The following is a 13,539-nucleotide window of genomic DNA, read 5'->3' as shown; positions in this document are numbered from 1 at the left end:
CTACTGTAAAAGCTTTCTAAAATCATTTTTTAAACCCAATTATATCCAAGAGATTAAGTGAAGAACTGAAATTAAATTTTAAATTAGATCCTAAGTCGATCAGCTTAATATTGAAAAACAAACGGAGAGATAGAGAAAAATAGAGACAAACAGACAGAAAAACAAACAGAAAAAAGACATGCATACAAGCAGACAAATATACAGAAAGACAGATAGTCTGAGAGAAACATACCGACCAGACAGACAGACACACAAACAGACAGACAAACACATGGAACAACTGACAGACGGACAGCTGAAGAAGGGACGGACGGATTGATGGAAAGACAGACAGTCAGAAAGATTAACAGTCTGTCTCTCACACAAACACACACACACGCGCACACAAGCAAAAATACTGAGCAACCTAAATAAAAACCTTAAGAAAACGTCAAATAAACGATAAGGGGAATCCCCACGGATGCTAAATTGATTTTTTATTACCTGGTCGATGTGTGCTATATATAGTACCAGAGAAAGCTGGATTGTATCACTTCCATAGGCTGGTCGTCTGGCTGCTGGTTCCACTTAAAACAGGTAGAGTACAAGATTTATGCAATTCATTTTTGTTAAGTATTGTGTAGTCTACATTATGCTTAAATGACCTTTGAATTAATAGTCCGGCTTTAGAATTTGGGACATTTTTTTTTCAAATGAAATATTTCTACTTCAAACGTTCAAATTATTTCAACCTCACAAATAAAATCAAACAGGCTATCAACTTTGCTATCGAAAATCAATTAACTATAAAAATGACATTTAAAATTCTGATTTTTATAGTTTCGGTGATAGTTTCAAAACATTTAAAATAATGAATATTTTTTTTCGTTAATCCCCACACATACATCAATCATTTTCTATGTATGTGTTTTATTGATCAGATACGCGTCGCTAATAGACTGGTTATGGATTTGTTTACATCGATTTACCTTAGCGAGAGGTTATAATAGTCACTCCAATAATGGCGCGGTAGTTCAATAAACAAAAGCGTCTTTAAAAAGATGTTGATATCAAATAAGTGTACAATACAATGCGTGTTTTCTTAAGACATTATTTTACTTAGCCATATATTAATATACGTGTTAACATTAAACTGGACATAAGTATGTAAACTAACTTGTATTCAATTAAATTTTATTAATAAATCTAGTAGGCCTAACACCAGACTAAAAGAACTATTATTGACATTTTTTGTACAAGTAATTTTGTATTAATGTCAACTGAAAGGAACCTTGACATATAAAACTGTATTAATAATATCATAAATTCAAACTAGGGGTCATCCATAAATGTCGTCACGCCTTTTTTTTTGACGATTTTTACCTCCCCTCCGCCACACATCGTCGCTAAGTGACGTCACACTTCAGCCTACAACCCCACTAAAAATTGCAGTTGAATTTTTCTTAAAATACGATTTTTTTTTAAATCTTGTCTGAACTCTGAAAGTATTTTAATCAATTCATATCAAAATTATTAAAACAGTTGTCTAATCTGCGAAATAAAGGCTAGAATTCGTTTTCTAACATTGATTTTTTTATAATGCAAAAGCGTGACGTCACACCATCTGAACCCCCCTCTCCCTTTACGAGTGTGACTTCATTAATGGACGACCCCCCCCCCTAAACAATGATTATTACAGTTGTTATTATATAAACTATATGTGGACGACCAACCTGTAGACAAAGTCCCTGTGCACAAACCCCATCTTTGGTCAAACCACCTACGGTCAAACCAAACCTATGGTCAAACCAGCTATGGTCAAAGCCACAATTGTCGAAGCTCCTGTAGTGTAGGCAACTAAAACCGCTTGAATGCAGTTTGCTAGACATTGACTTAAACCGCACGGATTCAGAAGGAAAGTCTCCTTTACATCTTTATGAAGAGAACAACCACGTATGTTTTGTGAGTCTGGACCGAGATTCGAACTCGAGACTTTCGGACTGGCAGCCAAATAGCATACTTAATATATATATATATATATATATATATATATATATATATATATATATATATATATATATATATATATATATATATATATATATAATTTTGGACACTCATTATCTAAATGAAATCTTTGGTGATTAAGTAAAAAACAATTCATGCTTCTAACGGTGATTATTTTCACTACATTGATTGAGCGATAATAAAACGCTTTGCCACAACTTAAAACAAAAACAGTTATTCATACATACAATTCATTATCCCGTTGTGATACGCTTTATATATACAACAATCACAATAAGTGATACACTATCTGTACCTATTTTGCACTTTCCTAGCTATTAGAAATGTTAGTTTACCAATGTCAAATATCTCGTTGGGTTTTCTTTATTATAGTGAATACATTTCATGTAAATTGTAATACATGGTTTCAGCCTGATTATTTCATTCGTTAAAATAGGTCACGTCAAATTGCTACTGAATCAAAATAAACAAACGAAGATGTCATCCAGCAATCAATATATAAACTTCGAGGATGAAATCAGAGAAGAAAACATTAGCGTCTATACGTTTTTAAAAAACGTAATTTGGGTAGTGTTGAACTACTGTTATCCATATTATAGTTTTATCTTTTTGGGATGTTTAGTTATTTTAATTAAACCAATATATTGGGGAATACAAGGAATACAAATAATAAGTGGTATAATTCTTTCTCTTTTAAAAAAGAGAATTATTTCTGATTTATCCGATAAAGAAAGTAACTCAATTCTACAAGATACAGTTTCAAGATCAAACATGTACATAAACAGTAAGGATTCTGATGGCAAAGCGCCTTTACATCTTGCTGCAGAAAAGAACAATTTATATTCTGGGGACCTTTTATTAAAGGATGGAGCGGATGTTAATGTCAAAACAAGGTACGGAGATAGCCCATTGTATATAAGCGCTGTAAAGCGTCAAAAAGATTTTGTTCAACTTCTTGTGAAATGGAACGCCAATATCAATGAACTGAATGGCTCTTATAAACAATCAGCTTTACATATGTGTTTTCAATCAGGATGCAAAGAAATTGCGGATATTCTGTTGGATGCAGGCGCTGATGTTAATCTGGCTGACGGGAAAGGTGAGACAGCTTTACATTATGCTGCTAGGTGTGAAAGTTCGAAACTCGCCAAATTGCTTAAAGAAAAACGTGAGATTATCGATCGAACCAGCTTTAGTGGAAAAACTGCTGACTTGACGCATTGGACAGCTTTATATACTGCTGCTGTTAAAGATAGTAAGAGACTCATCCAGTTGCTTTTAGATAAAGGCGCGGATGTTAATAGCATTGACGATTCAGGGAAAACAGCTTTACATTACGCATCACAAAACGGTTCAAATGAAATTGTCGATTTTTTACTTCAAGCTGGAGCCTCATCAGATATCATAGACAACCGTGGTCAAACTGCTTTACACTGTGCTGTTCAGGTAGGGGTTAATTCTAAAACAGCCTTAACACTCTTAAAAAGAACACATCTTTTTGACATCGCAGACAGTAATGACAAAACAGCTTTACACTACAGCTGTCAAAACGACCTTAAAGAAGTTGTGGAGGCGTTACTGGAAGCTGGAGCTGATGTTGACCGCAGAGACCAGCTCTGGAGGACCCCATTGCATTACAGTGTAACAGGGAAGAAGGTTGAGACCATCAGACTACTAATCCAACGAGGCGCTACTCTTGACATTGCAGACAACTTAGGTTGGACACCTTTGTATATGGCCACTATGTTTTCAAACGATGAAGCAGTTGCTGTTCTAAGACAACACGGAGCTAAGTCATCAGCGAAGATTAAAATGATAAACGCTAACGCTGTTTTGGACTGTTCAAAGTTTATAGAAGTAAAATCAATGACAGGTGAGCTTGTTTGAATTTATTTGATATGTTTTATTACAGTTGCATAAAATAAGGACAACTCACTTCTAATTACAATTTTTTTGCATGACAAAGTTTATCATTTTATTATATCTATAAATTCACCTTTATTAGAAAAGTTAATCTATATTGAGTTTAACAGCTATAAATATGTTGCACTATATATAAATTTTTCTCATGTATATTAAATGTTAAAGCGTAATCATACATCAACGTCTGTTATGCTGATTATCAAATCAACATTTTTTGTCTAGATATTAAATCAGCATACAGTCCCATCACACATCCTATTGTTATTTTAAGACCTTTGAAAAGTATTTCATAATTTATATTGTAATTCAGAAACAACTTCATCACCAAGTATTACAACGCCACCACCTTCTGCTTATGCTCCAATTTTAAGAGATGATACTACCCCAAGTAATGACACTACACCATCTATGGATGCAACACCATCATCTTCTTCCGATGCTCCAAATGAAAGTAATGATACTACCCCAAATTCTGATAATGCACCATCTTTAGTTATAACACCAACAGTTTCTACAACTACTGTAGTTACAAGTGATGATACTAATCCAAGTAATGATAATGCACTATCTATGGACGTAACACCAACAGCTTCCACAGCTGCTCCAAAAGCACCTGATGATACTACCCCAAGTAATGATAATGCACCATATATAAAAAGAACACCAACGGCTTCTACAGCTACTTCAAATGAAAGTGATGATACTGCCCCAAGTAATTACAATACAACAACTATGGATACAACACCTACAGCTGCTACCGTTATATCAGATACAGGTGATGATACTACCCAAAGTACCGATACTTCACCATCTATAAATACTACACTAACAGCTTCTACCACTACACCAGATGCAAGTGTTGAAACTACCCAACATACTGACATTGCACTAACTATAAAAACACAAGAAGAGATTAATGTCAATAGTGTCGACATATTGGAGGAGAGCTACATCGAGAATGTTGAAGATACTAAACAAACACAAACAAAATCTGTGACTCAATTGGATGACTATTTTCCATTACTTGATGTTAAAAATGTTATTGAGAAAGAAATGGCGAAAATGTCCGAAAATGAAAAAAAAAGAGGCAGCGGAAAGACAGTAATGTAAGTTTGAACAAATTCCATATTGAATTAGAATATAGAGGTTGTGTTTTAAACATTAAATTTTAAAAATATAAAGGCCAACTAGCTGCCTTTTATGTCGTATAAGTCTATGAAACTACATTCTATCAAAACAAATTGTAGTTTAAAAGGTTTTAAGAGAATTCATACCATATTATTAGTAATTCGATTTGACATTCCAACATTATAAATATTAACGTATAAAAAATATCAATAATATTGTTTAAAAATAATTTTAAAATCATGTGAATTGAAATAACTATTTTCAGGAATGTCAGTATCCATTACAAGCCAAAGATAGTACATCATTGCAACGAGTTAAATGTGGAGAATGTAAAGTACCTCGCCATGGACAGCAATCAAAACATCTTCATTGGCAAGTCTAGAGGAGCTTGTGACAGAGCAGCTATAGACTCTTCTGCCATTACGTGAACCATGCTTCAATGGCGGTGTGGTTGGGAACAGGGGTCCTCCATAAATGTCGTCACGCTTTTTTGGTGCCTCCCCCTCCCCTCCGTCACACATCGTCACAAAAGGCCAGACTCCCCCTCCCCTAAACTGACGTCACACCCCAGGCTACAACTCCCCTCAAAATTGCAGTTGAATTTTTCTTAAAACATCGATATTTTTTCCAAAATCTTGTCTGATCTTTGTCAACGTAGAGCATTTTTATCAATTTCTATTATAACTTATTAAACCAGCTTTCTAAAACGCGAAATAATAGCTAAAATACATTTTCTAGCATTTTTAATTAAAGCAAAATTGTGACGTCACATCATCTGAACATCCCCCCCCCCTTCCCCTCGCTAGACACCGTCGCAAAATTACGGACCCTCCCTACGCCCCCCCCCCCTACGGCGTGTGCCGTCATATATGGACGACCCCCACAGTGTATGTGGTGGTTAAAGTTTATAGAGGATGTTTAGACCATGTTTGTTCTTTGCTAGGGAGATGTTAGATAATACAAGCAGTGCCCGCGGTTATTTTGGATGTTAAAATTAATAGACGCTAGCTGTTTATTGGTAAATCTTCTGCCTATGGCCCATCAGCTGTGTGGAGAGAGGGGCAACATGGGAACAGCAGGCTGTTCGCAACTTACTGTCTATATATTGCGTTTTGAAACCAAAGTACGTAGCCATCGACAGCAAACTAAATCTATTTGTCGGGAAATCCTAGAGCATTGTTTAACGGATGGACAACTTCATTCGACAAGTTTAGAGAAATCTGTGAGAGAGGAGTCTCCATAGGTTTGATCTAGCCAACGAATGTCTCCTCTAGTGGGGCACAAGACTGATCTACTGGCTGGGTACATGGCAGACTGTGTTTGTGTAAGACAGATCAAATGTAGACTACGTATAGACAATAAGTAGACAATATTAATTATGTAGACCTGTGTAGATTTGCTAAAAGTGTTATTTGACTTGACTTAGACATGAGACATCTCTCAGCATCTGAATATATTATGGAAATTGAAATAATGTTAAAAGTCAACCTTAGTTATTAAATTAGTAACTGTTTTTCACTTTTTCTTACAAAAAGTGTTTAGCCATACAGACACGAGTCAATAAGTATTTTTTCAGCACACGTGTAATACTCGTTATTGTTACTGTTATTCATTCTATTTTATCTTGTTACATTTTAGTACTAAAATTTTCATAATTTTTGTCAATGTTTTCTTATTATTACGTCCTAAATACAGTGGGCTTTTTTCCAATATGTGTATGTGCACTTAATAAACATCCTATTACAGTAAAACTTGTAAAGGACTCTCAACTAGCTGCCTGCGCTTCCATATCTAAATTTAAAAAATAGATAATATAGAAAACAATCTTATAAACATTATTTGTAAACACATATTTTTATATATCTACACAGTTGTAACTCTATTTAAAATTGTATACTATATAAAGCTAATAAACTAAATGTAAACATAACGTGTCTCAAACTTTAAATACATGCTCCTACTGTGTTATTGTTTTACTGTTTTAGAAGTCATAAACGTAAACATCGAAGTGGGAGCGATGTAAGCTGCATGTAAGAGAGGAAACTGTCTGCCTAGGATGACAATTCGAATTTTGTTGACAGCAAATATAATTCTCCTTGTATTATAAATAAACCAAGCCCTCGCCTTAGCATTTTGAAAAACACTATGGATGTATTGTCTTTGTTCAAATTATATACTCAGTGTCATAATTTGACTGCACTCCCTTAAACCCAAATACCAATAGAGCACACCAACAAACCAGACTAAAAAATATGCGCAACAAAATAAGTCTAAAACATCAGCCTTGGAACCCCTCAACAAAAAAGTAAACTACAAGACGGTAAACCTTAGTAAATACCTAACTGAACGATAATAAACTAATTGAAAACAAGACAACACCAAATACACCACCAACTATATATTTACACCCCACTTTCAATACCACAACAACACCAGCAGCAAATGTCGATACTACACAAAGTATTAACACAAAGATATTTGTTACCAGAAATACAGCTAAGCTAAGAAAATTTGACAATTCTATATTGAAAATGTAAAAATGGAATAGCTAATCGATATTAAAACTGAGATATCAATTTTATTCTTAACGTTTTAATTGCTGTTAATTAAGACCACAATCTTCTCGTCTAAAATAATTTGAACTCCCTTTCTGTTGTACTATAACAATCTTTGAATTCATTTTTATCGATAAAAAGATATCGTTCGATAATAATTCGATCAAAATAAATTAACAAAACTATATCTCTAAGAGACATCTGGATAGTTAGGCATTTAGACTTAAGAAAAGATTGTAAAAACAAATACTTAATGAGGAATTTGAAGCGAATGTCATTTATAACAATAATGCTGTGATCCGATAACACAGGTGACTCATTTTTTTTTACAAATGTTGGCCAAATTGTGCATGCTTTTCCATCCTAAAAGTCCTGTATAGAAGGGATACAAAATGGCGAGCCAAAAGTGTGTTCTCATTTTGTAGATTAGATTGACTTGAACTAAAAAAAATTCTGAAGCTGCAAGATTGTCTTCAAACTGACTTGTAAGTAATTAGTTAAATAATTTTGGAATATGTTCAACACACTATGGCTTGTTAAAATGAAATAATCAAAATAATTTCAATTTCAGAATGTGTGTCCCAAATTATAGATCTACATCTTACCATATCACTGTAATTAGCATCAAAATGTCGAATATCTTAAATCAGAATTTCTTTTCAAATTATAAAGGGCCCACATATAGAGTTTAGGTACATGATAAAATATCTCGACTGACATATTGTGCAGACATCTGCTTAACACATTTATCGGGTTTATCCAATACATAAATGGGGAATCCCCAGCAATATTTTGAGATATATTTTACGGATCGATGTGTCATTGAACAACTAGTGTGTAGTTCAGCTAGAGATCTGCATTCTACGTACGTCATAAAGGTAGATTGTGTGTGACTTATGTATCTTAAATATATTGTATTTATATTTTGCCTATATGTTCTGTAAATTATGTTATGTTTTATTTGTAACAGCTAATTGTGTTGTAATCATTAATTTATTTGAGATCTACAAGTCTCTATCAAACAAGAAATACTTTTTTAAAGACCGAAAATAGAATTAAACTGGAAGTCCAAAAATAGTCACAGGCTAGGCTGGTATAAAATATTAGAAAAGTTATTCGGTTTTGTCAAAAACTCTTATCATTGTGTAGTTTGCTAGAAATATTTGTTCCTGAAATTTAAATTGAACGCGTACTCTAATAACAAAGTCAAATGTAGTATTTTTAAAAACATATCCTGTGTGTCTCAAAAAAATTCAGTGACTAATCTTTACTTTATTTAATGTGAAGAAAGTCGATATTACTTCTGAAACCACGTAGCAATAAATAGCCCGGAATATTTGTCCAAAACCAGTAGCTATGAATTGAATAAGCTTACTCGGAGGCACAACCACAAACCTTGGTGCTAGTTTACGTCTGCTGCAGCTTCAACTGTTTATTTGCACTTGTAATATGACAATCTAAACATCATAGGCGTAGCTAGGAGAAGGATGGTGGGTGACGCCAAAAGGGGTCGAACAAAAAATTAAAAGCTTATTCTCAGCTGCATTAAGTATTATACAGTCCAAGTTCAGAACATAGACTGCTTCTTGGCTTTGTAGACTTCGTAAACTGTCGTCGACAAAATATAATATTATTTAGGGACATTGAATAACAATGTTGAAATGGGAGGGGGTGCAAACTTGTTAGTTTGCCGGGGCGCCAGTATGGATCTCTACGCCTCAGTTAAACAGGTATCTTTCTTTTTAGGGGGGGGGGGGCGATTTATGTTAGCTACTGTACATATGAGAAGCTTGTTTATTTTATTATTTAACAATAGATCAAGTCAGGACAACACTGAAACAAAATAAGCCCGAGATGTTGTCAATCAAGAGTCAAAAACCAACTTCTTCGCAAAAACAATCTGAAGAGATTGGCAGTAACTTTATGTTAAAAGAATTTGTTTTAAGTTTAGGCATTGACATAAACAGTATGAGTTTAGATGGAACGGCTCCTTTACATCTTTATGCGGAGACGAACAATCTATTGTTGGGGGCACTGTCATTACACGGAGGAGCAGACGTTAATGTCAAAACAAAATTTAATAATGGTATAGGATACTGTCCAGGATACACTTCTTTATACATCAGCGCTGAAAAGGGTCACAAAGAGTTTGTTGAACTTCTGATGAAATGGAAACCAAATGTTAATGAAACTAATGGTATTGATCAGAATACAGCTTTACATGCGTGTGTTGGCTTTGAGTATGAATATAATGATATAGCCGTTATTCTGCTAGATGAAGGTGCTGATGTAAATCTGGCTAACAGAGAAGGTAAAACAGCTTTACATCTTGCTGCTTATCATGGAAGTATGAAACTCGTCAAATTGCTTATACAAAGAGGCGCGGAAATAAATAGTGTTGATGAAAATAAGCAAACTGCCTTACACTACTGCGCACACAATGGAAGAGACGACATTGTAGATCTATTATTGGAAGCTGGAGCCTCAGCAAATATAAAAGATAACGAAGGAAAACTAGCGTTACACAACGCTGTCGAATACGAACATTCCGAAGCTATTTTAAAGCTGGTAAAGTTTACAGAAATCGATACAGAAGACAACGATGGTAAAACAGCTTTGCACTACAGCGTACTAACACCATTATATAGAGATCCATTATACCATAATAGCGTCGTGTTGACTGAAACTCTGCTTAAAGCGAAGGCTAAAGCGAGCATCAGAGACAAAGAAGGCAGAACAGTTTTACACTACGCTGCTATACAAGGGCGCAATGATACAGTATTAACACTGTTGAAATATAGAGAAGTTATTGCCACGGTAGACAACTCCAACAGAACAGCTTTACACACAGTTCTTGGAACGGTCACACGGAAGTCGTGAGGAGTTTACTGGAAGCTGGAGCTAGCTTTGACGTCAGGGATAAGCACGGGAAAACCCCATTGCACAACATCAATGACAGAAACGCATCTGAAATAATCGACGTGTTCAAACAGTATGGTGCTAACCTTGACATTGAAGACAATGACGGTCAGACAGCCTTGGATGTGGCTACTCTGAAAAATCACTATCGCGTCATTAAAGTTCTAATACAACACGGCGCTAAGTCATCAAATGAAAACAAAGAGAAAATTAAAGCAATGCTTAACCGTAAAATATTTCCTAAACTTAAACAAATTATTGGTGAGTTTTGATCGATAGTGCATTTTATGAGTTTAATCAATAATTACATTTATTAGAAATTATACTATTTCCCGATTCAAAAATTTAAATTGTAATACTAAAATATAAGATTGTAAATAGAGCATAATTGTAGCTATGATGTGACAGCTGACGTGAATGATATTTAAGAATATAGCTCTTTAATTAGAATTTTATCATTTGAAAATTTACATTAAATTAAACTGGAAAAAACTATGCCATGAGATACAGAGAAAAAAAAATAAGAAAAAAAAATAGTAAAAGCATGCAGATTTAAGTGTCGTTTAAATAAAATAATACATAAAAAGCAAAGGTGAAGATTATATATATATTTATACATGTAATATAAAAACCATTCCAGTAGTGTTGGTGTTACACATGTTTTTTTCAGCCATAGATGAGACTTACTTTACCTAACTATTGCAGATACAACACCTAAAGATTGCGCCACAACGACTCCATGTTCAAGTGTTGCAGTTGGTCCAAATACTGATTGCATACCAGGTACACCAGGTTCTGTCAAAAAATCAGCGGATTCAACTCCAAATATGGGTGCTGCATCAACTACAAATGCAACATCTATAGCTTGTACAATAATAGCTGATGCAACTAATGATACTACCACAAGCACTGATTTTATAAAAACTGCAGCCACAATATCAATAGCGACTAGACCAGCTACAAGTACAAACTCCACAAAGCAAATTACCAGCTCCACAACTACATCAACGAACGCCATCAAAACTTCACAACTTAAACACCCACGTAAGTCAACACATAAAATATATACAAGACACGAAAACCACAACATAACACAGACAAATCTTGAAACATTGGGAGAGAATGGTCAGCCATGCTTGGAAAAACATAAGACGTTGGACTACTCACGCAGTAGTCAAGAAAATTTATCTCGACTAGGTCAAACAAGAGGTAATTTCAGCATTCTTATTTTTTTAATTTATAATAATTTATTCTCGTAATACTATAATTTGTTAATCATTGGAATAATATAACTGTTTCATTTGTATTCAGATACACAAAATATGATGGTCAAACAAGAAAAGACTAGACTCGAAACCATCGTCAAAAACAAAACAGTTATGAGAAATACGGATCAAAGAAAGAAAATTATGTATGTTTAATTTTGAATAGTTTGAACCTATTTTTGAATTGCATTTTGACTTTCAATTGTTACATCATTTTAGTTGTGTTTTTTTTATAACCAGCTTAGTTTTAACCAGTATTTTAATTATTGCTAGATCATTACATAAACATTTATTTAACTGCTTTTGAAATGTGAAACCAAGATTACAAAGACTTACTTAAGCCCATTACACAATTTACCTTAATAAATGTTTGTCATATTTTAACTTTAAACATATACAACGCTACCTTTCACGTTAATTTCAGCTTTGACAAATTGTTGAGACACCACGGTATAAGATATCTCACAAAGAGTATGAGAAACAGTTTGTCCGTTAAGAAGTCTAGAAAAGGGTGCGCGGACCTTTGACCACAGGTGCTTTGACCATAGGGGGTTTGACCATAGGGGGTTTGACCACAGCGGAGCTTTGACCATAGGGGCTTTGACCATAGGGGGTTTGACCACAGCGGGCCTTTGACCATAGCGGTGCTTTGACCATAGGTGGTTTGATCATAGGGGGTTTGACCATAGGGGGTTTGACCACATGTGTTTTCTCAGCAGAGGGTCTTTGATCACAGGTGGTCTATCAACTGGTGTTTGATCACAAGCGCTGTGTCCGGCTTTGATCTTAGGTGTGATACAATTAAAACGATTGTATACATGTGTCTTTAGAGTACGTTAATAGAAATTAACATGTATTTCAAAAAAGCCAAGAACTATATTTTAGTCTCCACATAAAGGCTGGTGCTAGACCTCATAGATTTATTTTAAATATAAATGAAACACAAATAATGCGACATATAACAAGTTTCACAAATAAATAATGTAGAAGTACTTGAAAATACATAGCATATATAAAGGATAAAAAATGATACAAAACTTGCCAACAATATAGTCAAAGAGGTAATACATAAAATGGTTAACTAAATGACAGATGTGCTATAGCACGCAAATATGTCAGTACATCTGTTTGACCATATTATTACATCATGTCGAAATTTAAAATATAATTTAGCAACTTTTAAAATAAATCCTTACCATATATGGACAGCAATGGACAAACCACCTGAGATCAAAGACTCTATGTGGACAAAACACCTGAGATCAAAGACCCTATGTGGACAAAACACCTATGATCAAAGCCGGACACAGCGCTTGTGATCAAACACCAGTTGATAGACCACCTGTGATCAAAGACCCTCTGCTGAGAAAACACCTGTGGTCAAACCCCCTATGGTCAAACCCCCTATGATCAAACCCCCTATGGTCAAAGCACCGCTATGGTCAAAGGCCCGCTGTGGTCAAACCCCCTATGGCCAAAGCCCCTATGGTCAAAGCTCCGCTGTGGTCAAACCCCCTATGGTCAAACCCCCTATGGTCAAAGCACCTGTGGTCAAAGGTCCTAGGACCTAGAAAAGGCGAGTATAACACATTACGAGGTGGTTCAGCTGATTATCAAGAATGTAGCTCAAAATATTCTAGAAAACGGAGGCATCAAAGACATATGAGGGCCAATAGTTACAGAAGAAAATATTTCTGGAAATATAAAACATATGAAAGCAAAAGAGTGAAAAAACCAAATGA

The 13,539-nt window shown here is 34.6% G+C and overlaps 3 protein-coding genes across 3 annotated transcripts; all 3 read left to right on the top strand.

Annotated features, from left to right (window-relative positions):
• Positions 1–2,744: 2,744 nt before the first annotated feature.
• Positions 2,745–5,498, top strand: LOC131933324 (ankyrin-3-like). Its single transcript, XM_059290108.1, has 3 exons — positions 2,745–3,880; positions 4,241–5,036; positions 5,324–5,498. Exons 1-3 carry the CDS (start codon positions 2,779–2,781, stop codon positions 5,484–5,486), a joined length of 2,061 nt encoding a protein of 686 aa, XP_059146091.1. The 5' UTR covers positions 2,745–2,778; the 3' UTR covers positions 5,487–5,498.
• A 2,932-nt stretch (positions 5,499–8,430) lies between these two features.
• Positions 8,431–12,324, top strand: LOC131933320 (uncharacterized). Its single transcript, XM_059290102.1, has 4 exons — positions 8,431–8,491; positions 11,238–11,741; positions 11,844–11,943; positions 12,222–12,324. The coding sequence occupies exons 2-4, from the start codon at positions 11,360–11,362 to the stop codon at positions 12,322–12,324; spliced, it is 585 nt and encodes a 194-aa protein (XP_059146085.1). The 5' UTR covers positions 8,431–8,491; positions 11,238–11,359.
• On the top strand, positions 8,491–10,493 carry LOC131933323 (putative ankyrin repeat protein RF_0381). Its single transcript, XM_059290107.1, has 2 exons — positions 8,491–8,498; positions 9,430–10,493. Exon 2 carries the CDS (start codon positions 9,468–9,470, stop codon positions 10,491–10,493), a length of 1,026 nt encoding a protein of 341 aa, XP_059146090.1. The 5' UTR covers positions 8,491–8,498; positions 9,430–9,467.
• Positions 12,325–13,539: the final 1,215 nt, after the last annotated feature.

Source organism: Physella acuta, unplaced genomic scaffold, assembly GCF_028476545.2.
Source record: "Physella acuta isolate Inbredline_101_S28 unplaced genomic scaffold, ASM2847654v3 ptg002455l, whole genome shotgun sequence".
Taxonomy (NCBI): domain Eukaryota; kingdom Metazoa; phylum Mollusca; class Gastropoda; family Physidae; genus Physella; species Physella acuta.
This window is presented reverse-complemented; position numbering and strand designations above follow the sequence as displayed.

Bases quoted from the DNA above. Each gene is read 5' to 3' on its own strand.
- LOC131933323 (XM_059290107.1), top strand. From the start codon at position 9,468: ATGTTGTCAATCAAGAGTCAAAAACCAACTTCTTCGCAAAAACAATCT.
- LOC131933324 (XM_059290108.1), top strand. From the start codon at position 2,779: ATGTACATAAACAGTAAGGATTCTGATGGCAAAGCGCCTTTACATCTT. The intron at 3,881-4,240 runs GTGAGCTTGTTT...ATTGTAATTCAG, and splicing joins AGAAGTAAAATCAATGACAG to AAACAACTTCATCACCAAGT. The intron at 5,037-5,323 runs GTAAGTTTGAAC...AACTATTTTCAG, and splicing joins GGCAGCGGAAAGACAGTAAT to GAATGTCAGTATCCATTACA.
- LOC131933320 (XM_059290102.1), top strand. From the start codon at position 11,360: ATGGGTGCTGCATCAACTACAAATGCAACATCTATAGCTTGTACAATA. The intron at 11,742-11,843 runs GTAATTTCAGCA...ATTTGTATTCAG, and splicing joins TCGACTAGGTCAAACAAGAG to ATACACAAAATATGATGGTC. The intron at 11,944-12,221 runs GTATGTTTAATT...CGTTAATTTCAG, and splicing joins GATCAAAGAAAGAAAATTAT to CTTTGACAAATTGTTGAGAC.